Source organism: Cricetulus griseus, chromosome 6 (genome assembly GCF_003668045.3).
Source record: "Cricetulus griseus strain 17A/GY chromosome 6, alternate assembly CriGri-PICRH-1.0, whole genome shotgun sequence".
NCBI classification, from domain to species: domain Eukaryota; kingdom Metazoa; phylum Chordata; class Mammalia; order Rodentia; family Cricetidae; genus Cricetulus; species Cricetulus griseus.
Window position 1 is genome coordinate 61,263,341 of NC_048599.1, and position 27,177 is coordinate 61,290,517.

A 27,177-nucleotide genomic window follows, 5' to 3' on the forward strand; every position below is an offset into this window, starting at 1 on the left:
CTCTCTGAGCAGCAGGGGATTTCGTTGTGGTTAGACAAGGGGTGGCCAGTGGCTTGGGAGATTCCAAAACTGCATGGTTAGATTTGGGATTGGATCAAACCCTGATTAGGAATGTCTGGACTGAACTGATTGACTATTTTGGGTGTAGGAAAGTTGAAACATTTTAGTCTCAGCAGAAGGACACCTGGAGTTGTTTGTCCTTTCTGACTGGTGTCTCCCTGTGCTGCGGGTGTTTATGGCTCTTCCTGTAACTAAGGCTAAGGTGAGGGGCAGTCACATCCCTCGGACTAAAGGGTTAATAAGGGCCTGCATCCTGCTCTGGTCTTTGTGCTATGGCTACAGTTCTGCTAAGGCCTGGGTCTCTAAGCCAGTTATGTGTTGTCACAGATAAAAAGTTATAGACAACTGTGCCCTGGAGCTCACACTGAGTTTACACGAGTGAGCAGCTGTGATGGAACATCTCCACAGACCATCACACTGGATTTAGAACCCCTAGGAGACACACCTCTGCGTGTGCCTGTAATCAGGTAAAGTCATGTTTAAATGGAGAGAAAACCCTACCTTAAAAGTGGATGACACCAGCCATTACCACTGAGCAGGAGACCGGCATGCCTATATAAACCTTGTGTGTCTGTTCAGTTTGCTGCTGTCTTCTTCCACCCTGGCAGAGGCAGCCATTCTCCCTTCCCTCCCAATAAATCTCTTGAATGAGATTTGGGTGAGACCTTCTTTTACAGGAATGGAACAGAGGAGAAAAGTAACAGTTTGTCAACTTGTCTCAGGAGCCAGAGCCAATCAGGACTGTAACACTTTCGCCTAGGAAACTTTCCTTAGCAAAATGGAAACTCCTGGAGCTGAACTGTAACAACTTCACTAGGGAAGCCCTCCCCTGCTAGAGCAGAGCTGTTACACTAGGGAAGCCTTTCCCTGGAGCAGGGCTGTTAAGCTGTTATGCTTACTGTGACCTGTGGTATTATTCTGTGGCTCCTGATTGCCAGAATACTTTCCCATCTGGGCTATAATGCTTACAGCACTGCCCCTCAACTACCACTAAGGTGGCATGAGTGAGAAAATGCCCCCCCACCCTCTTGCCACCTGTGGCAAGCAGGGAACCTGATCCAGACCCTCACCAGCTACAGCACTTGGGAGAGCAGGCCCCAGTCCTCACCTTGGCATCACAGTAAAACTGACCCTGTTGATGGGGGTGTGGGTGAACTGTCCCCAAGAATGCAAATTCACAACTCCTGATCGGCAAGCCTTTGGCTGTTCCAATGAGTTGGTGTTTCCCAAAGGATACCTTAACACACCCTCTGATATACTAATGCTAGAGATGATGGTCTGTGATACACCCTGCCTTTTAGAACTAAAGCAAGGGTACTTAGTAGGAACAGGTTTTTTTTTTCACAGCATCAAGTAAAATCAGTATGTATCTTTGTTCCTTTAGAGTAATTTTGGTCTCAATTCTTTTATTCTACACATGTATTAAATCTACTCCCTACAATTCCTCTCCTATCTCCCCCCTCCACCCACCCACCCAACACCACATACTTTCCCTTCTCAACTTCATGTGCTTGTTTTTGTTTTCTTTAAGGGAGGCCACTTAGTCCTGTGTCCATGTGCATGCTTAGGACATCTACCGGAGTGTAGGCAATGTCTCATGTCTGTCCCACATCCATTAAGAAAACTGCCAACAGCTCCTCAGCTAGGGGGTGGGACTTCAGGACCATCCCCCTACCCCATGCTGGGATTCTGTCTGGCTTGATCTTACATAGCTAAGTCTTGTGAATGCCGTCACAACTGCTATGAATTCATATGTGTAACTGCCCGTGCCCAGGGAACACTGTTTCACTGTAGTTACCCACCACTGGGTCTTACGATTCAGTCATTCACACAGGTGTCATATCCAACTGGAAAATAAGCCGTGTATACATAGTGAAATAAAGATGACTTTGGATTTAGTTAACAGAAATTTAATAAAAACCTAACGGCAGGAATTTCATCCTATTAAAAAAAATGACAACTGCCTACTAAGCACAAATATTAGATACTTTCTCTGTTTTGTAAAATAGAATTAACAATATAGGACAGGACCACAGGAATACAAAGGAAACATGAGTCTAGAGTCCTTTCTGTTTCAGGTCGGGGTCATTTGTGTGTTTCAACCCTGAACAAAATACCAGTCTAAATTCAATCATGACAATAAAATACATTCCATTTTCCAAGTTGCTGGTAATAAATATTTACATTTTTAAAAATAGTTTTTGGGTGTTTTTTTTTTCTTTTTAAAAAGACACAGCATGCTTGAGTACACAGAATATGGAAAACATCATGTTGCAGGGTGACCTGGTGGTATAAAATGGCCTTCTGTATTCAAGACAGCCATCCTCGGAGACACTACCATGATCTACCTCCGGGTGATGTTTAAGTATGCTCCTCGGAACACTATCCTACGTTGTATCTAGCAGTGCTCTAACACGTGCAGTCCTTAGTACCTTCTATACCCTCCCCCTCCTCCTCCCCCTCCTCCTCCTCCATATGGGTCTCCATAGCCCCCCCACTATAGCCCCCTCTCCCACCATAGCCCCCTCTCCCACCACTCTCCCTCCTGCCCTGGAAACCTCCTCTCTCCACCCCCTCCTCCACCACCTCCTCCCCCCCTCCTCCACCCCCACCTCCTCCGCCCCCTCCCCCTCCTCCACCACCCCATCCTCCTCTTCCACCCCCACCACCTCCTCTACCACCACCTCCACCTCCACCACCCCAACCACCCCTCCCTCCGCCTTCTTGTCTCTTCTGCCAAGGGGGCATTTCAGGGGGCGGTGGTTCAATCTCGTTCGGCCGTCCTCCCCTGTCAGGCACCCTGCCCATAAGCACCTGTGTAAAAAGAGTTTTCGTTAAGTTTCTGTTTTTCAAAGTTAAAATTTACATAAAGGTTTCAGATGATATTAAAGTTATTCTTTCTAAATAATGAAGCTAAATTCATTAAAGGGTTGCATGCAGTATGAATTAAGACTGAAAATATGTGTGATGTTTGACAAAATTCCTTAGAGTACAGTATTATTTTTAAACAAACTATAGCAGTATTCCCTACAGTTAAAGTCTTGTTAATTTTCTCTCATTTAAATTTGTTTAGCAAAATTTATGACAAGCACAGTATCTGTCACATTAAGAACTATTTTAGCAAAATGTTTTAAAGACACAAAGTATATAACCTACATTAGTCAACTTCATACCCACTTATTAATACAACTCTGACTTCACACAAGGGTTGATTTGGCAATGGGTTATCCAAATTCCTCAGATATGGGTTATCTGCATTCCTCAGATATGTTTAGTCCATCAGCATATAAAGACTATATAACATGCAGCAATAATCATAAGTCATATGTTTTGTAGCAGTTTCCTCCCAGAATGAGACATTCCATCCTACAGGAAGCTCATTAACACAGGAAATAAACAACTCGAAATAGCTGCAAGAAGTCCCTAAAACAAACCAGTCACTAGGTCCCTCCTTCCCAAAATATGTAAACAGAAGAGTGCTGAGCATCTCTCTCAGGAGCTGAGCTGCAAAGACAAGCCCGACTGCCCTGAAGAAGCAGAGATTGGCAGCACTGTATGAGGAAATGAAGACCAGCAAGGTGCTGTGAGAAGGCTCAAACTGTGACACCTGTTGAGCTGCCCGCAGACTGTACAGTGTGCTCCAGGTTCCCAGCTTTGGTGAGCTGTCACCATGCTGGGGTGGGCTTTGGTGATATAGCTTTCTGAGACATTTCTGCTCACCCATATTCCTGTGAGTAAACCCTCACTCATATTCCTGTGAGTAACCCCAATAAAACTCACTAGTTGGAAGTTGATGGTATCCATACTTTGATCTGTCCAGACTCCAAATCGGTGTACCTTTGTCACATAACAAGTGACAGAGAGAGAAGGATTCTCCTGAACTTAAGATCAGTGATGCACTTACTATAATTTTACAGCACGGACAACCTAACTCTAAATCCAAGACTTGACTACTTCACAATTGAAAACTTTTGAGCACCAACATGAGCACAGTAAAAAATTCTACAAATGACATCCTGGTTTGCACAGTAGAAGCACAGGCACACCAAAAAAAATATGGCACAAAACTACCCTCATACTATGTGTATAAGGTACACATAAAACAAATTCTGTGTTTTAACACTGGTCTCATCCTAAGATCATAATGTGGCTATTCTAAATAAATAAAAAGTAGATAATATATAGCATTTAAATCTATTTTTAAAAAATTACAATTTAGATCTTTATTAAATGCCATTAAAAACACAAGCACTTCAGAGATGCTGCCCCAAAACAGCACATAAGCTCTCCCTCAAATAATCAAACTATAAAGTAAAAACTCAGAAAAGACTGTCTTTAAACACCCATCCTGAGGGACAGCAATGAGGAGGGACAGAAATGAGGGTTTGGTAGAGCACTTACCTAGCATGCAGGAGGGGAGAGGGAGGGGAAACCAAATGCCATAGGATAGGCAAGCAATCCTATCTCAAATCAACTACCTGCACCACTGTTAGTGATACTTTTGTTCTTTAGTCATAAAATTGCCTGTGGATGCTCTACTTGATACAGAAATCTTTCTACTCAAGCTGATGGTGACATTCTGGATTTGTCTGGAGAGCTCTGCCATTACTCAGTCAAAATCACAGACATCTTGAACTTCATGAACACCACTGTCATTAAGAGTTGGACAATGCTAAAGAGGTTTTAATTTAATAAATCAAATAAGTAGTGGCAAAAATTCCTGCAGATTCTTACTAATCAAATGGGTAAAGCAAATATTTGGTATATCTACTAGAAAAAGTACTTCTCAATTCCTCTAATTCAGAAAGCTTTGGTTAACCTCGTGACTACAAAAACCGAAAGGTGCACACAAGTGATAAATAAATGTAGATGGATATAAGCCCTCTGCCACTCTTTTCTCATCCATGAACATAAATGAAAAAAATGGACTAAATTCTTTAAAATAGCAAACCAGAAAGTTGTTAATCATTCTCCAGCAGGCTGAAAAAAAAAAAAAAAACTGACCTTATTAATGGCACATGCCGTCTTCTCCCGGCTGATGCCACTGCTTGTCCTGATAATCTTAGACAGATCCTCACGGGCAGCCAGCAGATGTGCCAATGTGACTGTTGTCTTGGGTGACAAGGCATACCGCTTGGGCTGGTAAATTCTTGCTATATTATCTGTTTTTGCCTAAATGATGGTGAGGGGGAAAATTAGCACAAGTAAATCTGAATGAAAAGCAGTAGAGATCATAATCTTTAGAAAGAAGACAATTCATAATATACAAGTAAGGAAATAGAGAAGAGAGGAAGCATCCCAATACCTGACACAATGTTTGTAATCAAATAAATAGAATGAAATAATACAAATAAGTAAAACAAAATAATACTATTATGTTAACACAATACAAAACAGACAATAAATCTTGCAGAAACAAAAGTCAAAATTGAAGAAATGGTGAGGACCATCAAATGTCTTGATGGGGATACTAGCTGTTGTCAGTTTCCTTCAGTTTAACTTACACATTTAGAGCAACTGTAGCCCTATTAGGAATGGTTTTAAAAAGGAAAAAAAAAATAAACAAAAATCTAATGTTAATCCAGAACCTAAATATGGAAGAATGACTTAAAGTATTTTTTTAAAGAAGAGTCCTACCATATACTAAAATGTAATATGAATTCATCTTTTTGTTTTTTTCAAGACAAAGAGTTTCTCTACGTAGCCCTGGCTATCCTGGAACTCACTTTGTAGACCAGGCTGGCCTTGAATTCACAGAGATCCACCTGCCTCAGCCTCCCGAGTACCAGAAATAAAGGCGTGACCACCACGCCCCGCTGAATTTATCATTTTTAAAGCTAACTCTTACATTTATTAAATGTGCTGCAATGCTTTCAAGATAGGAGTTATTCAATCCTCAAAACACCCTTCCAGAATTGTTATTTTATTACCCCCATCTGCAGCTTTCTTAACTTACAGATATAAGAGGGATGGATAGATTTGTAGCACATGCTAATGCAGGAACTGCACCCTGAACACAATACAAGGACATCGACTGTCTTAGCTATCTGATTAACTGAAACTTGGAAGAAAAAAAGATTGATGAAGCAAGACAGAAAATGAATATTTAGAGGCTCATAAATAAGTGAATGTAAAAATAATCCAAGAAGCAACACAGATTAATGAGCAAAAAGAAAAGATTGTTTCCCATGGTGTGGTATGAGCTGGTGGATACTCAGAACATCAGTGATGACATCAACGGTGAAGTACACATTCGCCAAAAGACATTCCAGAGAGCAGAGCTGTTTACCACACTGTGCAGATTAAAGTTTCCATATATTATTACATCAAAGGGTTTTAACTAGAATCATGAGAAAACTGGGGAATATTCTTAAAGTGATAAGTGAACTTTCTTAACAAAAAAAGCTCAATCAAAAGGAAACCTGGAAATAGCATCCAGACACAAATAGAAAACAGGAAATTCAAATGACTAATAGGTCTATGAAAAAAGTTTAATTTTCCTGATAAGAAGAAACAAATTAGTAAGCTAGTCCTTTTATCTATCAAGTTAGCAAGAAAGACCTCCAGTATGAAGATAAAGTGAGACATGAGAGTATTTACCCCTTCAAGTATTAAAACTAATAACCTTTCACATAGCAAACACCATTTTAGGAATCCACCATAATACATTGAAATTTACAGTAAATTATGAAAGTTATTAAAATTATATATAAAAATTGCTGATGTTAAATAATATAGGGAAAGGTATAAAATTAAGAGTTAAGCAAATTGTAGCATCATAAGGTAAATTTAATAATCTTCAAAAGACACTGAGAGAGTGCACCTTGCACCCAGACCCAGCTCCTGAGGGTACAGAAAGCACTGTGCATCCAGGCCTCTATCTCCCAGGGGACCAGATACAGGCCTTCTCCTTCTGTTCCAGTGGGTCCAGACAGTACCTGAGAAAGATGCTTCAGAGGGACCCAGGAGTACCATGGGACCAAGTTCCCATCTCCAGCAGCCTCAGAGACCCATGCAGGGTCTAAGCTTTGACTCCAGGGGTCTCTAAAGTCAGTATGATTGTGAGGTTTTAACTTCTGCAGTGATCACTATAGGAATGAAAACCAATACTTCTGTGGTTCCAGAACATTACTCCAGCCCTGTACTCTAGCCACAGCCCCCAGACAGTACACAGGCTTCAGTGAGTCTGACATTTGCTATCCTTCCCCTAGTGGGCTCATAGATTCCAAGGGCAGACCAAAGTTTTGACTCCATATGGTTGTCTCCATGCCTACTGTGCAGCTCGTTGGTCCTGGGGTGTACAGCCAAGATGGAAATCATGTCAGAGGTTCCATTGGACAATCAACACCAAGTTTCACCAGTCCCTAAAGCTGAATTCACAGAGACATCCCTCTAGGACAGCAGCTCTCAACATGTGGATCTCAACCCTTTGGGGGTTGAATGACCCTTTCACAGGGGTCACATATCAGCTATCCTGAATATCAGATATTTACATTAGGATTCATAAAAGTAGCAAAATTACAGCTATAAAATAACAAAAGTAATTTTATGATTGGGGATCACCACAACATGAGGAACTAACTATATTAAAGGGTTGAGGCATTAGGAAGGTTGAAAACCACTGCTCTAGGAAGAATATAACACATTTAAATGGACTGGAGGAAGAGGAAGTCAAATAAATAAAGGCAAGCCCACTCCAACAGATGAACATAATACAACATAGAAACACAAATACTATGACACAGCCACCATCCAGGACCCATCTCCATCCGACCAACACACCTATGAGGCAATCCAAAGGTACAGAGATAGATGGCTGAGTATCTGAGCAATAATTCAAAGAATTAATGGTCATATAAAGGTTCAAAGAAACAGATACACAAATTAAGGAACCAGGAATGCTATTCCCAGCAAAGCCATCTTCCAAACCTAGTGGAAAAAAATAAGGATATTTCATATAAATCAAGGCAATTCACAACAAATACCAGCATTGTAGAAAATTCTTATTAGAGTACTTTATAGGAAGGAGAGAGGCAGGGAGGGAGGCAGGCAGGCATAACATGAATACATGAGCAGTTCAGATAAATGAACTAGAGCTGGGAAAGAAACAACCATATCCAACACAGCAAACCCTTGAAACTAACACAGGAAAAGGAAAAGAAATACCAATAATTCAGCAAAACAGAACATCACTAAGAATATATATGAGAAATAGTAAGTCCCTGTCTATAATAACCTAAAATGTAAATGGCCTCAATTCACCACTATAAAGATATAGACTAAAGATATAGACTGGATTAAAAAACAAGAACCAGCTGTGGCGCACGCCTTTAATCCCAGCACTAGGGAGACAGAGGCCAGCCTGGTCTCCAGAGCGAGTTCCAGGATAGGCTCAAAAGCTACACAGAGAAACCCTGTCTCGAATAAAAAAAAACAAACAACAAAAAAAAAAAAAAACAAGAACCAACTATGTATTATCTCCAACTAACACTTAACTAGCAAAGATATGAAAAATGGAAAACAAATTACCAAGCAAACAGAAACTGCAAACAAGCAGGCATAGTTATCCTTATATGAGATAAAGTAAACTTCAAACCTGTAGTAGTACTTTCTTGTCAGGACCACAAGCCCTCAAATAATGACACCAAGACTTATTATTAATTAGGAAAGCCTGTACTTAGCTTAGGCTTTTTTCCAACTAGCTCTTATAACTTTAATTAACCTGTCTCTATTAATCTACATTCTGCCATGTGGCTCAGTTACCTGTGCTTTTTACCGTATGTCTAACTTCTTCAGATTCTCACTGGAATCCCCACCTCTCTTCTTCCCAGAGTCCCCCCTCTCCCCGGAAGTCCTGCCTATTCTCTCCTGCCTAACTATTGGTCATTTAGCTCTTTATTAAACCAATCAAAAGGTGCCTTAGGCAGAAATACATCTTTACAGTGTAAAAAAGTATTCCACAAAACAAACTAAGACTAATTAGAAGACATAAAAAGGGACATTATATAGAGAACAATTTATCAAGAAGATACAATAATTGTAAACATTTATGCACTGAATATACTGAAGAACCTAATTTCATACACTAAAAGGCATAAAAGGCCACATAAGTCCTGACACAATAATGGGGGTTGTGGCTTCAATAATCCCATCTCGTATTTAGATAGGTCTTCTAAACAGAAAGCAAGTAAAGAAATTCAGATCTAAAATTCACTATGGATCAACTCGACATAATAGATATATATAGAATATTCCACCTAACAAAGGAATACAGATTTTTTTTCAGCAGCAGATAGAACCTTTTCCAAAGCCAATCCTATAATAGGACCCAAATTTCAAGTCTCAACAAATACAAAAGAGAGAGAGAGAGAGAGAGAGAGAGAGAGAGAGAGAGAGAGAGAATCCCTTATGTCCTATTAGAACACAGTGGAATAAAATTAAAGATTTGGAGACTAAACATGTTTAATTAGCAGTGGATCATCTAAGAAATACAAGAAAATTTAAAATTCCTAGTGATAAATGACAATGAGAAGACAACTTCTCAGAACCTCTGGGGGCTCTAAAAAGGAAGGCAGCCCTCTCACAGTAAAAAACTGACGGATATCAAATCAGCAACCTTATGGTGCATCTCAAGGCTCCTGAAAAGCAACCAGCAGCCAATCCCAAGCCCTGCAGATGGCAAGGAATATAAAGATCAGGGGAGAATTAATGAAATAGAAAACATGGAAAGAGAAAAACTGTGTTACATAGGGGTCAACTTCATGACAGCTGCACTGTAAACAAACCACTAACTCATTCCTATAAGCCCAAACCTTGAGACCAGGATTAGGCCATTCATGAGGTCGGATGGCCTATCTTCCACTAGACTCCTCTGACCACCGCCATGGTGGAAACCAAGCTTCTAGATTATGAATCACGGTGGTATGTGACACCAAGTGTCACAACTCAATTGCTCAATTGCTCCTACAATAACAACAATCAGAACTCCACTTGTGGTCAAAGTTGAATTAACAGGCACCAGACTCACCCTCTGAAGGGTATGGACTAAAAGCTGCTAGACAAACAATGGCAATCAATGACTGTCATGTACTGGCCACCACAGAGCCTAAGATGGCAGTCCTTAAAGGAAGGAAAGAAGGTCCTGTGATTGCCCCTATTTACACTATGATGAGTGAGGAGCAGAGAACCCCAGGCTGACACTAGGTAAAGATTAAAGGCACTAAGCTATCTGGAAAGCTAGCTGGAAATGGCTTCATCCCACAACTCTCTTCAGTGAGCATACATGCCACAATCACCCAGCCTAAGAAACAAGAAACCCGCTCCGGCACCTACAGTACTACCTAACCCTGTTTCCACACTGTTTTCTTCATTAGTTACTCACTATCTCTACCTTGTTGAGCTCACAGAAATACTCATTTTACATTAACAGCAATCAAACCGTGGGCTGGAGAGATGGCTCAGAGGTTAAGAACACTGGCTGCTCTTCCAGAGGTCCTGAGTTCGATTCCCCACACCCACATGGTGGCTTCACATCCATCTATAGTAAGATCAGGTGCCCTTTCTGGTGTGCAGATGTACATGCAGGCAGAACACTGTGTGCCTAATAAATAAATGAATCTTTTTTAAAAATTAAAAACTTTAAAATAAGTAAATAAAACCGTGCAAATTAAAACCAAAGGAGAAAGCCAGGGAAGAACTCAGCAGCAAACATGAACCTGTATGAGACTATAATCATTGAATGTAAGAGCAGTGGTAAGCTGAACATGTGGCTCAGAATAGAATTGAAGTGTGAAAGTGGCCTAGGTATTAACAGCAAGAGACAGCAGGATAGGAGCTGCCCCACACTACCACCTACAGGACACCAGTGGGAAAGCAGTCTCACCTTAGCTCTATCAGACCACCCAAATGACTGCACAGTCACATCCAATCGTTTCATTAACATCCGCCGGCGGCATTCATATTCACAGGAAAGAGCATCATTAATTCTTTCCAGTTTTTCCTAGAAAATTTGGTGATGAAACCACAAGATTAGGCTCTTTGAGAGAAATTTGAATATTATTGTATTTTAAATAATAACATACTTAATGATTATTTTATGATCCTATGAGGATATGGAAAAATATTTAAATAACATTTAATGATAAAACATTTATAGTGGTCAGAAGCTATTAAAGAAGTTTACCTTTCATTATATATATTTATTTAAGTAAAACATCAATTTGCTAAGCAGTGCTCATTAAGGAAATAACATGCCAATAACTGTCCATCTTGCTGGCCTCACAAACTACCCTTTTCAAATCACAGCTCTGCTAATGTACTGGCCACTATAAATATTTTGGGCTAAGTAGATATTTTAAATTAATAACTTGAATAAAGTATTATGATAGATTACTCTAGAATATCTGTTCTAATTCTCCAAGATACTAAGGAAACCAGTGCAATGGACTGGATGTTGCTTGTCCCCTAGAAAGTACCTGTGTTGGAGGTCTGGTTTGCAAGGTGGCAGGGGTTGAGAGGGAATAGGAAAGGGTACAGAGTCTGCAGGGAGAAGTTTTATGTGCACTGTAGGAATGACCCTGAAGAGGACGGTGGGATGCCAGCCTCATGACTTTTCATCTGGTATGTTCTTCATGCACACACACCAGCCTTCCTACCCATCAGCAAGTGACAGGGCCAAAGGTGCACTTGCCAGAGCTGGCACCTTGCGGTTTACACGTTGAGTCTAAAGCTGTGAGCTGGGCCTCTTCACAATGGTAACACACGTTAAAAATGAACCAGCACAGGTATGCCTTCATTTAGTTACAAAATTAGTAAATGGAACACTTACTGCCTGTTCTGAACTTAAATCAACCTTCAGCAGTGGTTTTCCCACATGATTTTTCTGGACTTTAGAGAGAATATCCTTCACCTAAAAGTAAATATGAAAGATTACAAAAAAAATACACATATATAATTTAAAACCATCTTATTCCGATTTGATGTGTTGTTTTGAATACCAAATAATAGTCATGCTAAAGAAAACAACTAAAACAAATCTTTACCCAGCAGGAAAGAGGGTCCTGGCAGTGCCAGATCCCCAGTGCACAAGAACCACAGAGCATTATTGCCGGAGTAAGAGAGAGTGAAGTTAAAACGGTGTGTGTATAATCATGTTGGAATTTCCTCTCAAGATGGAACTCTTTATTTTCTCGTAAACTCTCAAGAGAGAAACCGTGACATTTAAGTCCATCAATTTTTCTCAAATAAATACTGTAATTTGTACTTCTTCTGATTTCACTGCTCTACAAGACAACATGGGATAAACTCTTATTGCAGTCCTGACACAAACATGTTAATCAGTTTTACAAGGCCACTGATTTAGGGTCTCAAAATGAGACATTAGACAATTATGTTTTAGTATCATCACAGGTCATTCCAATAACAATAATTTAGCTTGAAGAAACTGACTGCAGAGTAACATTCTAAGTTGGGGCTTGCCCTCCTAACTAAAGAGTGGTTTGATGTCTTATACAACAACCACAGCAAATAATCAGAAGCAGTAATGTTGCTTTAAGAATTCAAAATCAGGCTGAAGAGATGGCTCAACAATTAAGAGCACTCATTACTCTTTCAGAGGATCTGGGCTCCATTACCAGATACCATATGGTGGTTCCCAACTATCTGTAACCCCAATTCCTTGGGATACAATAGGCATGCATGTGGCACACATCCACGCATGCAGGGAAAACAAAGTAAATGAATGTAAAAAAATTCAAAATCACCTTGAAAACTGGGATGATAATAAGAAATGACTGTAAACAGGAACAAGGGTTTTGGTGTTAAGAATTTTCTAAAATTAGTCAATAATTATAATAATGGCTACACAACATAGAAAACAGACTAAAATTCATTACTTTGTACAATTAATATAGGTAGATTTTGACATGCAGATTGGACCTTGAGAGTTACACTTAAACATTAGCTTACAATGAACCTTGCAGCATTGCCCCAAATTCTAAACCTTCTCATCTTCAGAACCATCTACCTCTACACTGACCACATAGTTACTGTATGGGATGTGGTATCATTTCCAAATTCATTTATTTTCTTAAAACATGCTGTTTCTGTAGTAATATATTATTTATGATTTATTAAAACTTGCCTGAGGATTCAGAAAGCAAAGTCAGCCACAAGCCATAGAAGCCTTTAATCCCAGCAGCCAGAAACTAGGAGGTGGTGGTACACACATTTAATCCTAGGAGTTAGGATTAAGAGATAGACAGGTCTCTGTGAGTCCAAGGCCACCCAGAACTACACAAAGTGAATCAGTCTAAAAGAGAATTATAGCTCACACCTTTAATCCCAGGACTCATGAGAGGTACATAAATCAGTATCAGGATTCAGTATTAGGCATTCATTCTCCAGCCATGCTGAGAGGGTACAGTCCGAGGCTTGGTGAGAGCTTGTGGAGACAGATCAACCCATTCAGGCTGAACTAGTGGCCAGCTGCTTTGCTTTTCTGGTATTCAACTTAAAGTTTGAATCCCAATATCAGTCTCTGGATCTTTTACTTATTCATGTTACATATTTCTGTAAGCTTCCCAACACCATAACTATCTGTAGGGTTACTTTATATATCTTAACAACTATGGGTCAGCTGCCACCTCTCCCTCAAGAGGACACTAAATGTACAAACATTTGTAATTTTTTAGATTTCTAAAATGCAATGAGACTTTAAAAAAAAACTTGCTATAGACTGAGCCAAGAGCAGCAGCTCTGGGAGCTGACTGCCTACACTCAAATGTGGGATATTTGTACACTGTGGAAAATATACTGCTTAGATGGGTTTAACAAAGAACTGAACAGCCCATAGCTAGGCAGGAAGTACAGGCAGGACTTCCAGGCAGAGAGAAAGTAGAAGATGAATCTAGGTGCATTAGAGATGCCAGAGAAATGGAAGAAGCAGGATGGGCAGTATGTGACAGAACACAGATTAATAGAAATGGGTTAATTTAAGTTATAAGAGCTAGTTAAACATAAGCCTAAGCTATGGCCAAGCTTTCATAATTAATAAGAAGTCTCTGTGTCATTATTTGGGAGCTGGCTAGCAGAACAGAGAAAGATTTGTTACACTCAAACATCAGCTCTACCACACTGGGAAACAGTACCTCAGTTTCCTCCCATGGAGGTTGCAAGCAATAAAAACACCTATTATCACAACATGTAAATATGATTAACAGTAAATGACATGGATTTGCTGTCACATTACTGAACAGCTTAAGTTAGAAAGTAAAAAATGTCTTTCTCAATCACAGCAGAGTATCTTGTAGGAACATCATTTGCAGAAAAAATAAAACACAGAATTTTTTACTTCTGATAGGAACTGAATGGCTCAAGGAGCTATTTTAGGTAAATAGTCTGGATGGCACGATAAGGCAAAATGCAGGAGGTACAAGATTATAGTTGCTTTTAACTACCCTATCAGTGTACTTACTTATTCATTTGCTACACAATACACACTAAACAATCAACAAAGTATGCTTGCTCACTGCCAAAGAAAGCAGAGTGCAAATATCCCATGGGGTGTGGGGAGGCGAGTGTCTTTCACCTTGCAAAATAACCACTTCTTTCAGTGTATTGCATTACAACCTTAGCTAAGAAAGCAATCCTTGAATTTGAAAAGTGATTTTTATCATGGAAAACTCTGGCAAAGCCTTAGGACTCACTCATCAAGATATGATTCTTGAATATTAATTACAAATTAAATTATATGCATATTAAACATAAATCAAAAACTTAGCTTACATATAAAACTTTGGGGGGGAGTATTTTGTTTTGGTACTGGGGAGGGCACCCAGGACCTTCCATATGGTAGGCCAGGGATCTACCATCAATATAAACCTCTAGTAAGACAAGTTTCTGTTGAAATTGATAATCAAGGAAGGAAGGAAGGAAGGAAGGAAGGAAGGAAGGAAGGAAGGAAGGAAGGAAGAAAGAAAGAAAGAAAGAAAGAAAGAAAGAAAGAAAGAAAGAAAGAAAGAAAATACCTTTGATTCCACTTGGCTCAGTAGAAGTGGAATGTCAGAAGTGTTTGACTTGGGGACCCCAAGGGCATCACACACAGCTTGAACTTCCTGGAAAATTTCACTGTTTTTATCTAACTGAGAATTTTTATGTTTCTTCTTCTGCAATATTTGTAAAGCTTGAAGTTCTGTACTTAAAAACACTGTAACAAAAAATCGGAAACATAACATTAACACATGCATGAGAATTTCTTGAAAAACAATTGCTGAACCAATTAACATAAACAAGTATTAACAATATCAAAATCAAGACTATCTTATAAAGAACCAATGAGAAGAGCAACTATAGAACACCTCAAACTTGAATGACAAATAGCCATTGTTCACTGAATCTAAAAACAACACAAAGTCCAACAAAATACTCTAAGGGCACCCTAAGAGCAGCTTTAGGAATACAGATTGATACATGCTCCTCCCTGGGAAAAACAAGCCTCAGTCAAGAACTCTGAAGGCACACACTACATTTTATCTGATTTTCTGTGATGTAGTCCTTGTGCCTAGAGCAGTTTCTGGTTTAAGAGAAGGTGATCAATAAATGTTTCAACCAGTGCCCATCACTGCAGAGAAGACACACTGCAGAGTAATCAGCACAACAGCCTAATTTTCCAAAGAATTTTTAAAAATTAAGTAAGGCTGCAGAGATGGCCAGGGATGAGTCAAGCAAAGAACAACTTACTAAAATAAAGCACAAACACGGGGTTTTACTGACTATACGGTGAGTGTTAAGGTATGCTAGTAGAGTTTAAGCTGTTTATGTAAGAATGTCTAAGACAGTCCAATACTTTTAGTCAAACACAAAAGCCTTTTCAGTATGTAAGATATCTAAGGTCTCAATAATCAGAGTATAAATTCTGATCTGAAAATAACAAAAATTCGTTGAACACCTGCATTTAAATGTTCAAGAGAAGACAACTTACACAGAAGTTTCAAGCAGTCGTCCTTCTTCGTGAGGCGGTCTTTAATATCTCCTGATACGAGTACCGAGTATGGACAGGACATCTCTTTTAAAAATCCACTTATCTCAAGCTGGAAGCTCTCTAGGTCATCTCTCCCTTTAAAAGAAGTCACAGGTATTCACTGAGCGCTTAATCAGCACATAATCCACCACTGTAAAACTCATCACAGTTGATTTCCATTTTACATTCAGGTCCAGATTTTCACTTTCACTTTCATCTTTAGATAGGTAACTGCAAGGCTTGGGGAGAAGCAAGCACATAATTGTCTGCACACAGAAAGTGACATGTAGGTTTAAGAACATGAAGGACATGATCATAGGACTGGAAATATTTCTACATCTAAGTCTCTTCAAATGGAGTCTCCATGAAATCCGATAAGCTGGACATTTTGAGTAATACCAACCAGAATATTCAAAAGCATTGTAAGAGCAATAGCTATTAACTGGTTCAAGGGCAACTGTCCAAGTCTGCTGCTTCTGTGTGTTCAGATAATGAAAGCAATCATGGAACTTAACTTCACTGCTATCTTTAATATAATTATGAGGAATCTGAATCATGCTTTAAATGGAGATATTTTATTTCAAATGAATTCTGTCATGTATGACAAGGAAAGCAATTAACTGAAAAAGTAATCACTTTGGAAAAGATTGCTGCTTTTTTACCTCGGTGAATACCCAATAATTACTCGTTTTTCACTTTATCAGACTACGTGAAATTCTACCAGATGCATGAAGACTCCAGTTACCAGATGACGATGAAGCAAAAGATCAGCATAAGATACTAAGAAGTTTATAATCACAATATTGGCATGTGAATCCATGTCCTAGATAAAGACTTGAGAATAATATCTAAATTGAAGAGTATACATATTTTTAAAACTTAATTCAAAATGAGTCATAGTGAAAAGCTTCAGTTTTTAAGATAGCAAATTCATACTACCTTTTCCAGACAGGCAGTGATGGCTTACAGTTTTGGGGCAAATTTAAGAATCAGTTTTGGACTGCTTTAAAATTTAATTCAAACTTTTTAAAACCCAGTACTGAGGTTCATCATAGTAATGATTTTTCCTTATACAGTGGTTGCACTATTGATAAAGTTACAATTTGCTTTCCTAGTGAGTAGAAGGGTGGACACAGCAGGGCAGCCATACCGGTAGAAGTGATGCTTTCTTCCAAGTTGCATAAGGACTTTATTTGAGAGCCTAACCAAACGCAGAGCTCCGAAAACTCAGGCGAAGACAGTCCACCCTCTGCTGCCTTGGAGAGTGCCTGTTCCTCTAACAATGGACCCTTATACCTAGAAAGGAAGAAACAACAGTTTAAAAATGAAGAAAAGTTGTTTGATATTAGCCATTCCAACAAGGGTGAGAGGAAGTCTCAAAGTTGTTTTAATTTGCATTTCCCTAGCTGCTAAGAATGATGAACATTTTGGGGGCTATGTCCTTGCCATTTTTATTTCTTCCATTGATCTCTGTTCAGATCCATAGCCCCATGGGAGGCCAGATAACTCCCCAATATATAGGTTGTTTCTATTATCCTTGGATACCTCACAGAGGTCGAAAGTAAACCCCTACTGCTGAAGACATAGAGCTGAATCTAACCCAAAGCCTCCTTCCAGCAACCTAGCTCCCACAGTACCAGAAAGTACTAGATAGACAAGTTGCCAAGGAAGGCAGCAATCAATAGGCCTACCCTGCTGCCACACCTGTGAACTACGATAGTGACCAGCATGACAAGATATCCATAAGGCACAAACTCATGTCTGTGGTAACCAACAGCTGTCTAAGTAACCTTAAGGCCTACTCGATAGGAAGGAAAGCATGCCTGGTACTCAAAACCTAGACAGCTGGGGCCTCCTGGCAGGTCAGTCTTAGAATCAATATCACTTTGCCAGACCAGCAAAATTCCTTAACTACATTCTAACTCTTAGCCTCATTCCCACAGATAAATGGGGCTTCTCTCTACACCATATGGAGATCACTACAGAAAACCACAACTGGACACAACACAGAGAGTAATGGATTGGGAGGAGCCCAGCCCCAATAGATGCACCTGCATCTATGGCTCAGGAACATCAAGGAGGAGAGGCAGACATAGTATAAGAGCTAGAATACAAGGAATGGTGGTGTAAGACTGCTTCTTAGAAATGGCTGCATAAGCCCAGATACATACTGGGTCTAGGCAAGGAGGGTCTAGGCCCTCCCCCAAACAATTGGACAGACTTTGAAGGTCCTTGGTAGAGGGCCTCACTATCCCTGGAGAGGAGTGGGGTTGGGGGGGTGGAGAACATGGGAGGATGGGAGGGTGAGGGAATGGGGGGATAGATATGTAAATATGAGTAATTAAAAATAAAAAAAGAAATGGCTGCATAAATAAGACCTGAACAGATGGTACCAGCAGTGATGCTCATGGAAGGGAGAAAAAAAATCTCATGGGACCCCATGATACATTTATATATTAGTATGTAAACAGAGAGAGAGAGAGAGAGGCCATCACTTTGAGGTTGTGGGATATGGAGGGCTGGAGAGAGGAAAGGGAAGGGCAGAAGAACTCTTAATTTTTCTTATTTACTTCTAAATCCTCTTTTTTTAATTTCTTGCTTTCTCTAGGGGGAAACCCTCTAGTCCTCTCTGCCAAGCCCTGCTGTCTGTTTTTATAATTACTTTATCAGAATATAGACATTAACTATACTGATTTGTGATCACAGCTGCTTTCAGGACAGAGTGGAACAGCTGTACAATTTACTGATTATTCTTACTCTATGTAACTAGTATTTGGCCTTTTCACATTTTTCTAGCAATTTAAAATATAATAAATAACACAATACCAAATGGTCTTAATAGCCCTGTATTGTCCCAATAGTAAGAACTACAGTGAAAAAAAGCATAAATGCAAATTTCTAGTTTAGGAAGTAAAGCTAAAGAGGACCTATGAGATCTTAACTATATATAAATATATTATTTATTTCATGATTTATCATTTATATACTTCCACAAGTTGTATTAGCTAAGACACTAAATTTTCAAGATACCTTATATATCACCTCAACTGTATTAGAAAGAGATCAATTTTCTATACTTATTCTCTCTGCAACTAAGGTTTTCTTAGGCATCATATACTCACAGATTTTAGCATACTCAAAGTAGCAGAAGCTACTCTGCTTTCACTCTGAGATTTAAATCGCCCTGTCTCTCTGGTTAGTAGGAGCTTATTCACATGGACAGTGAGTCTTATGACTTGTTCCCAGGATTGGTAAATAGTTCCTTATTTTCCTGACAATCCAGGAAGACATTTCTCTATCAGGGAGGTAGCTTTAATTCAAAATACAATATGAGTTCATTCCCAGACCATTCACCTAGTCAATAGTTTGATAAACACAGTTTTGTTTGCTTTGTAATTTTTAGGAATTGCTTTTTGTTTTCATTTCACTTTTATGATTTTGCTGTATAATTATACAGAATATATAGTTTTAAAGCCTAACTTTCAAAATGAGGTACATCCACACAAATCTAGCCAACTATGTTTTTGTCTGTTTTTAAACAGGGCCTCAGTGTATAGGTCAGGCTGGCCTTGAACTCACTACAGAGTACAGGATGATCAACTCTTACTCTGGCTACCTCTGCCTCCTCAGTGCTGAACTATAGGTGCCTGCCACCACATTCCTAGTTTGCCATCTGAATCTTATCTCCTCTACTGGACTTCCACCCCTTAGATAATCATATATATTCATTTGGGGCTGTCCTGCAATTATTTTTAATACAAAAATCAACATACTTTTTTTCTCTTTGAGATAAAAGATAGCTGCTATGTGCTGTTAGGTACCTCGCTTACACACACAGGGTTACTGCAGACATGTCACTGCAGGCTTCTTACACACACAGGGTCACTGAAGACATCACTGCAAACATGTCACTGCAGGCTTCTTACAAACACAGGGTTACTGCAGACATGTCACTGCAGACATGTCACTGCGAGCTTCTTACACACACAGGGTTACTGCAGACATCACTGCAGACATGTCACTGCAGGCTTCTTACACACTCAGGGTTACTGCAGACATGTCACTGCAGACATGTCACTGCATGCTTCTTACACACACAGGGTCACTGCAGACATGTCACTGCAGGCTTCTTACACACACAGGGTCACTGCAGACATGTCACTGCAGGCTCCTTACACACACAGAGTCACTGCAGACATGTCACTGCGGGCTTCTTACACACACAGGGTCACTGCAGACATGTCACTGCAGACATGTCACTGCAGGCTTCTTACACACACAGGGTCACTGCAGACATGTCACTGCAGACTTCTTACACACACAGGGTCACTGCAGACATGTCACTGCAGGCTCCTTACACACACAGAGTCACTGCAGACATGTCACTGCAGACATGTCACTGCAGGCTTCTTACACACACAGGGTCACTGCAGACATTTCACTGCAGGCTTCTTACACACACAGGGTCACTGCAGACATGTCACTGCAGACATGTCACTGCAGGCTTCTTACACACACAGGGTCACTGCAGACATGTCACTGCAGACTTCTTACACACACAGGGTCACTGCAGACATGTCACTGCAGGCTTCTTACACTTTTCCTATTTGTCACCTTTGCTACAGAGAACTTGTTATGCAACCTGAGTACACAGGTATGTGAAGTAGGTATATAAATCCAAAATTTACTGATAATAAATCATAAATTTTCTCTACTGTCGTTTACCATCAAGGTATCAACAATACCCATTCCTCCATAACTCATTAAAATTACCAAACTTTTGTATTTTTACCTGCTGAGTCAAAAATGAGTTGTCTTTCATGAGGAATATTTTCTTTTTAAGATTTTATCTTTTTTAAGATTTATTTATTTATTATGTATACAATGTTCTATCTGCATGTGTCCCTGCAGGCCAGAAGAGGGCACCAGATCTCATTACAGATGGTTGTGAGCCATCATGTGGTCACTGGGAATTGAACTCAGGACCTCTGGAAGAGCAGCCAGTGCTCTTAACCACTGAGCCATCTCTCCAGCCCCTCGTGAAGAATATTTTCAAATCTACATTTTGCAGATAAAGAAACTAAGCCTTAATAGTATTTAAACACAAGTCAGGCACAGGGCTAGAAATGCATATTTATAAATTATAATATCTGTAGCAATGCTGTAAAGTCCATGTTAATCTAATTCTTTAATGCCAACAGGTAAGTGATGGCTTCAGATTTCAGCCCAGATGGGACCCCAAACACTCTACATAAACTCTTGAACCACTGTCAACACCTGTAACTAAATAAACAGTAACTGAGATGATGCAGCCAAAACAAGGCAGAGCTGTGGCTGGGACACTGCACCAGCTAAAGGCTGCCCCTCTAGATATCTCTCCTCCCTCTAGGCTTTACAAAGCCTCTCTCTCACTGAGACTTAGGAGTAAACATTCATTTCCCTACTTGCATTCATTTCTACAATAAGGTGATTATCTAAGTTATACATAGGTCACTTTTCATTGAAATCTCAATTATAAGCTTCAATAAAAACTGATGAAACCACCAAAAATACTAACTTTAGAGAAAAGGAAAAACAAAATCATAATCTTCAACATCTCAGCTCATTGGATAGGTAAAAACAGAGAAAACAACTCATCGAGCAAACCTGAATGTGGATTAGTAATGCACCGTATCAGTGACTAACATCTGTAAACTGCTCAGTGCATGCTAGGCCAGTGCCAAGTGTGCATAATACTGTTGGGCTCACTTTACAGGTGAGCCAAGTGGGAAACTCACTTAGGATGGCCATAAACATAGCAACTGGCTAATCTCTACTGCCCAGGGTTCTTACACACACACACACACACACACACACACACACACACACACACACACACACACACAGACACAGACACACACACACAGACACACAGACACACAGACACACAGACACAGACACACACACACACACACACAGACACACACACACACAGACACACACACACACACACACACACACACACAGCTGTATCTAAAAATATTCTGTGGGGTATTCTGTGGGGTAATAAAAAGTTGGATAAGAAACAGTGTATCTGACTAGAGCAGCCTCCTGAGTGTCTCGTCCAAATGCAGTCTGAGTCAGCAGTGCTGGGTGCAGTCTAGAAACTGCTTTCCTAGTCTCTGGGTAGCCTCCACCAGCAGCCCCTCTGTAGGAGCAGAGTCCCGGGTACTTTCTTACGGTTGTAGAACTCTATGAGAAATTACAGCAAGCATTTAAGAGGTTTATTCTTGAAATTCTGTTGCTGACTGAGGCTAGCATTCTCACATTCTTATTTAATTGGGGAAATGCTACTGTTACTCCAGATACCTAGAGAACTCACCACCTCTCACTGGAACTGTAGTTCCTAGTTTGACATTGCTTCAAGATAGATAAAAGAACCCTGGCTTTAGTCCATTAAAATGTTGTGGACCTTCCTCAAACAGACATCACCCAGGCCTATTTTTTTCTTTTTTCTAATTTATTACTTTATGAATATGGGTGTTTTGCCTGCACTGATTGTGCACTAGGAAAATGCCTGGTACCTGTGGCCAGAAGATGACACCAGATCTCCTGGAACTATATTTACAAATAGTTGTGAGCCCCCATGTGGGAACTGCACTTGGGTTTTCCGGAAGAACAGTCAGTGCTTTTAAGTTGAGTCATCTCTCCAGTCCCTTATTTATTTATTTATTTATTTATTTATTTATTTATTTATTTATTATCAGCCAGCCTAAGCAATACGAGCCCTCTTTTTCCTGCCATTAACCCACCCTACTGGTCCTGCTGCCAATTTAGCTTTCCACACTCATGCTGTCCAATCTGTAAAGAGCTCCCCTACCATCTCCACCTCATCTCAGGCTACCCCAGCCCTGAAGTGTTCACTACTTTACCACCCAGCTCCTTGGGAGTTTTGGCCTCCTTGCTCTCACACCTACCTCCTGCTGTCCACAGTTCTGGCCAGTCTCTCCTAAGGTTTCCAGCTGTGAGCCTCTGGTGCATCTAACACCGTTTTGGTCAATTTTCTTCTCCACCCCTGTTCTTACATTATCTTGGGTCTCTCCAAAGCCCACAAACAAGACCCATCTAACACCCTGAGCCTTCAACTCCCTAACCTCCTTTTTACCAACTTTCTCCACTTCAAGTCCCTCACTCTCTCCCTGGACTTTGCCACCACTAGAACTATTATTATACTTCCCAAATCATGAACTCAAGCATGCCCCTCCCTGACGGTACCTCCTATCTCCAGCTTTTTACATCATTCATCAACAAACGTTCTTTGACCTCACTGCTACCTGCATGCCAGTCAGTTCCTCTGTGTTCTTCGTACTTCCTGCCTCCCTCCTATCGTCACTGTCTTCCCTATCCAAGTTTGATTCCATGGTGATTCCATCTGACTGAAGAAACGAATCCTTGAATACTAAGGATGCATCACTAATGCCCTTTCCTCTACACTATGATGCACCCACTAGCTCTAAGCAGCATCATGTCTTTCCCAAACCATTAAATATGTTCTGGTGAACAGAACTTTCAAGTTAGACATCTTATTGTCTGGGAGGTCCTATTAGTAGATAAAGGAAAGGAACCACATAGCTAGCTGTAAAGGTACTGTACTGCATGCTCTAGTCCTCTTCCAACTCTTCAGTCCTTCCTTCACACTCTGCCTCCCAGCCATATTACCTCCTTTTGTTCTAACACAGCATGATCCGGCAGGATTCAAGGTCTTCATATCTACTCTAACATTCAGAACATACCATCTTTCTTCCCCATCTAATCTCATTGAGTTAGTTTCTACTCATCCTTCCTACTTCAGCTGAACTATCATTTCTTCAGGAACTATCACTAAGCCATAAGCTGTTTGTTCTAACACCCTGCTTTTTCCTCTGAAGCACTGACAGGCGTATGTTTTTGCACTTAGCTGTGAGCTCCATAAAGCTAGGCACCAGTCTGTTTTGCTCACCAGTTGTTGGGACCCAGCCCCAACAGGGTCTCTATGTGTTGTTTTCCAGCATAACCACAGGTACCTCCTGTTTTCCTGACCTCACTCCACTAGCATCAACATCCTGTTGTGAACCCTTATACCTGAGGTTTTTGTAAGTTTGTAAAAAAGGCTGCTCCACAATAATGGTGAGAGACAGTCTCTCAAAAAAGGACTGGACTTCTTGTCTTCCCATCTAAATCTCCAGGCTTTTGCCTGATACTCGGACTTGGTGGTGATGCAGGGCAGCCACAACCACTCACTCCTGGGAACAGTGTCCAAGACACAGCCATGCTCCATAAATGTCTGAACTAAACAGTGGTTCTCAACCTAGACTGTAAAGTTCTGGAACATCTGTAACATTTATAATATACCTCTGAAGATGAGAACTCGGGGAGTCAGTAGTGTATGCCAGACCAGAACCTTTTCATCAGCTATGTGCAAGGTTGCAATGTACAACCAGACCAACTAGCTGAGCTGGACTCTTGATAAAATCATAGACCACTGTAACTAAAAAGCATGGAGTTATCTGCATGCGGATGCTCATTTCACAGAAGAGGAAACTGGTTCCTAACTGGTTCTCTTTTGTAACCTGCTGCATCATCTTCCCAGTTTTCCTACTTCAGTCATTCCATTAATTTCTTACTTTACATGACAACCCAAAGCACTTTCACTGATGGGAATACATTATTCACAATCTTCATGGAGATCTAAAGATGGTGATCAATTTCAACATATATAATCAGTAACATTTCCACATTTCATCATCATAAAGGGAGTTTTCAAACTTCACAATCCTGTCCTTCACCATTCCAGGAAAACCCAATTCTAAAGTGTGCAAGCTGTTTTACTTCTCATATTGAATGTAAACAAATGTTCCTTAGTGTAAATGTCAACAACACAGCAAATATCACTTTCTTAAACACTATAGTAGGAACAATAAGCTTAAGAAGGATAAAACCAACAACTGTCTTCCCATTTCATAAATGACTTACAAGATGCCAAAAATTTCAAATGTCGGACTTGGAGCCAAACTGGAGCTTAAACACTGCGGCTACTTTAACTTAGTATATAATTACAATCCCAGGAGAGGTAAGACAATTTCACAAAAGTACAAATAGCCCTGAAACAATCCCTGGTTCTGTTATTTCAGTTAACAAACTTTGTTGTTTTGGTTTCGGTTTTTCGAGACAGGGTTTCTCTGTGGCTTTAGAGGCTGTCCTGGAACTCGATCCGGTAGACCAGGCCTTCCTCTGCCTCCCAAGTGCTGGGACTAAAGGCATGAGCCACCACCGCCCCGCTTAACAAACATTTTATTCAAGATCAAACAAACGCAAGGTTCCATTATGCTGGGTAACAGCAAAATATGCATTATCAGAGTGTAATAAAAGTAGCACTTGGCTGGGGCGTGTGCCCTAGCCTCAGAGCCCTCTTCCAGCGGCTGAAGGAAGCAGAGGCAGACATCCACAGATATACACTGAACTGAACTCTGGAACGTAGTTGCAGAGAAGGAGGAATGAAAAGCGAAGGGGTCGGTATCAGGGTGGTGAAACCCACAGACATAGCTGGTCTGAACAAGGGGTAACACATCGACCCCAGATACTGTCTGGGAGGCCAGTACAGGACTGATCCAGACCCCTGAACATGGATGTCAATGAGGAGGCCTCTGCATTCTGGGGCGCCCCTGGTGGTGGATTAGTATTTTTCTCTGGTGTAAGAAGGGACTTTTGAGAGCCCATCCCACGTGAAGGGATACACTCTTGCCCTGGACACATGGGGAAGGGCCTAGGCCCAGCCCAGGAAGATGTGGTAGACTTTGCGGAGCCCCTGTGGAGGGCCCTACCCTGCCTGGGGAATGGAGGGTGGATGGGGTGAGGGGTGGGTCGGAGTGGGGTGGGAGGGGTGAGGGTGAGGGGAGGGAGAGGGAGAAGGGATTGACATGTGAAACAAGCTTGTTCCTAATTTGAACTAAAAAAAAAAAAAAGTAACACTTGCTAGTGGAACAAAGAAGTTTGAGGGAACAAAAGTAAGGGGGCGGGGCCTGAAGGTTTCGGACTACAGTTACCATAAAAAGAAAGTGCATGTAAAGAGGCAAACGGTGATGTAAGAGATTTGTTTTATCTACCCTCAACCGTTTGGACCTTTGCTTACATGTATGCACCCTCCTTTAAACTACTTCTTCGCGCATTTACCAAGTCAATGTTCCCTGTGAGAGACCCACTCTAGTATGCGGTCAGGAATCCATCAGTGCAGAAAGCTGACACAAAACCTGTTTTCCGGGAGCTGGATGAAGTTCACGAGACAAACATGAAAAAGGAGCAGCGCTGTGAAGAGAACCAGGATGGGAGGGAGTAATACTGCGTGTCCAGACCGCCTCATCGCAGCCACCACTGGGGTCCTCCCTCATAGCGCCTAGCGCCCAGAATTATTAAATTGCAACAGAGAGTAGATCCTTTCAGCTAATGTCGCTCTGAAAACTGTCATTTCTCCCTGCCTACCACACAAACGTGCATTCAGGAGTAGAGAAAGCTCGATACTGGGACTCGCACTCAACTAAGAGAGTCTCCAATCTAAGAAGCTGGAGTGAGTCCTCCTGAGCCCAGGGAAAGCCAAAGATTGACTGGCATGCTACAACAACGGTCCAGAGGCGACTTGCTGTGCGGTGCGGTGCGGCGCGCGCGGGCTATACATTCACACAGAAGGCCTTCGAAGCCCGGGGAGAGCCGGCCGCGAGGTGGAGGCGATGGGCAGCACAGCGGGACCCAGTCCCGCGCCAGCCTGGCCTGCTCTCGCCACAGCCGCTCGGTCCCGCCGGCTCACCAGATCGCGGGTAGCGGGAGCGCAGAGGCCTGTGCACCGCCCCACACACCGCCGGCCTGGGAGGCGCGCGCGCCCGGCGTTAGCGGCCACGCGCAGGGCCAGGGTACCTCCCCGGGGAAGCGGTCCGCGAGAACACTCACCCGAGGGCCTCCAGGGTGTCCAGTACGTCCCCCTCCATGCTACTTTGGGGCCCGAGCTCTGGCCCTCTCATGGTCGCTTGGACCAAAACTGTTCGTCACTCTAAAAATCCCGCCGGAAACAAGCGTCATCACGCCAAGGTTCC

General features: G+C 41.2%; 1 protein-coding gene across 1 annotated transcript; it reads right to left on the reverse strand.

Moving 5' to 3' along the window:
• Window positions 1-1,954: 1,954 nt before the first annotated feature.
• On the reverse strand, window positions 1,955-27,177 carry Fam98b (family with sequence similarity 98 member B). The gene is given in 11 exon segments (XM_027422232.2): window positions 1,955-2,553; window positions 2,556-2,625; window positions 2,627-2,655; window positions 2,658-2,874; window positions 5,065-5,232; window positions 10,943-11,059; window positions 11,888-11,968; window positions 15,087-15,265; window positions 16,040-16,174; window positions 17,229-17,374; window positions 27,035-27,177. Coding segments are annotated over 11 exon segments (1,281 nt in total). The 5' UTR covers window positions 27,106-27,177; the 3' UTR covers window positions 1,955-2,485.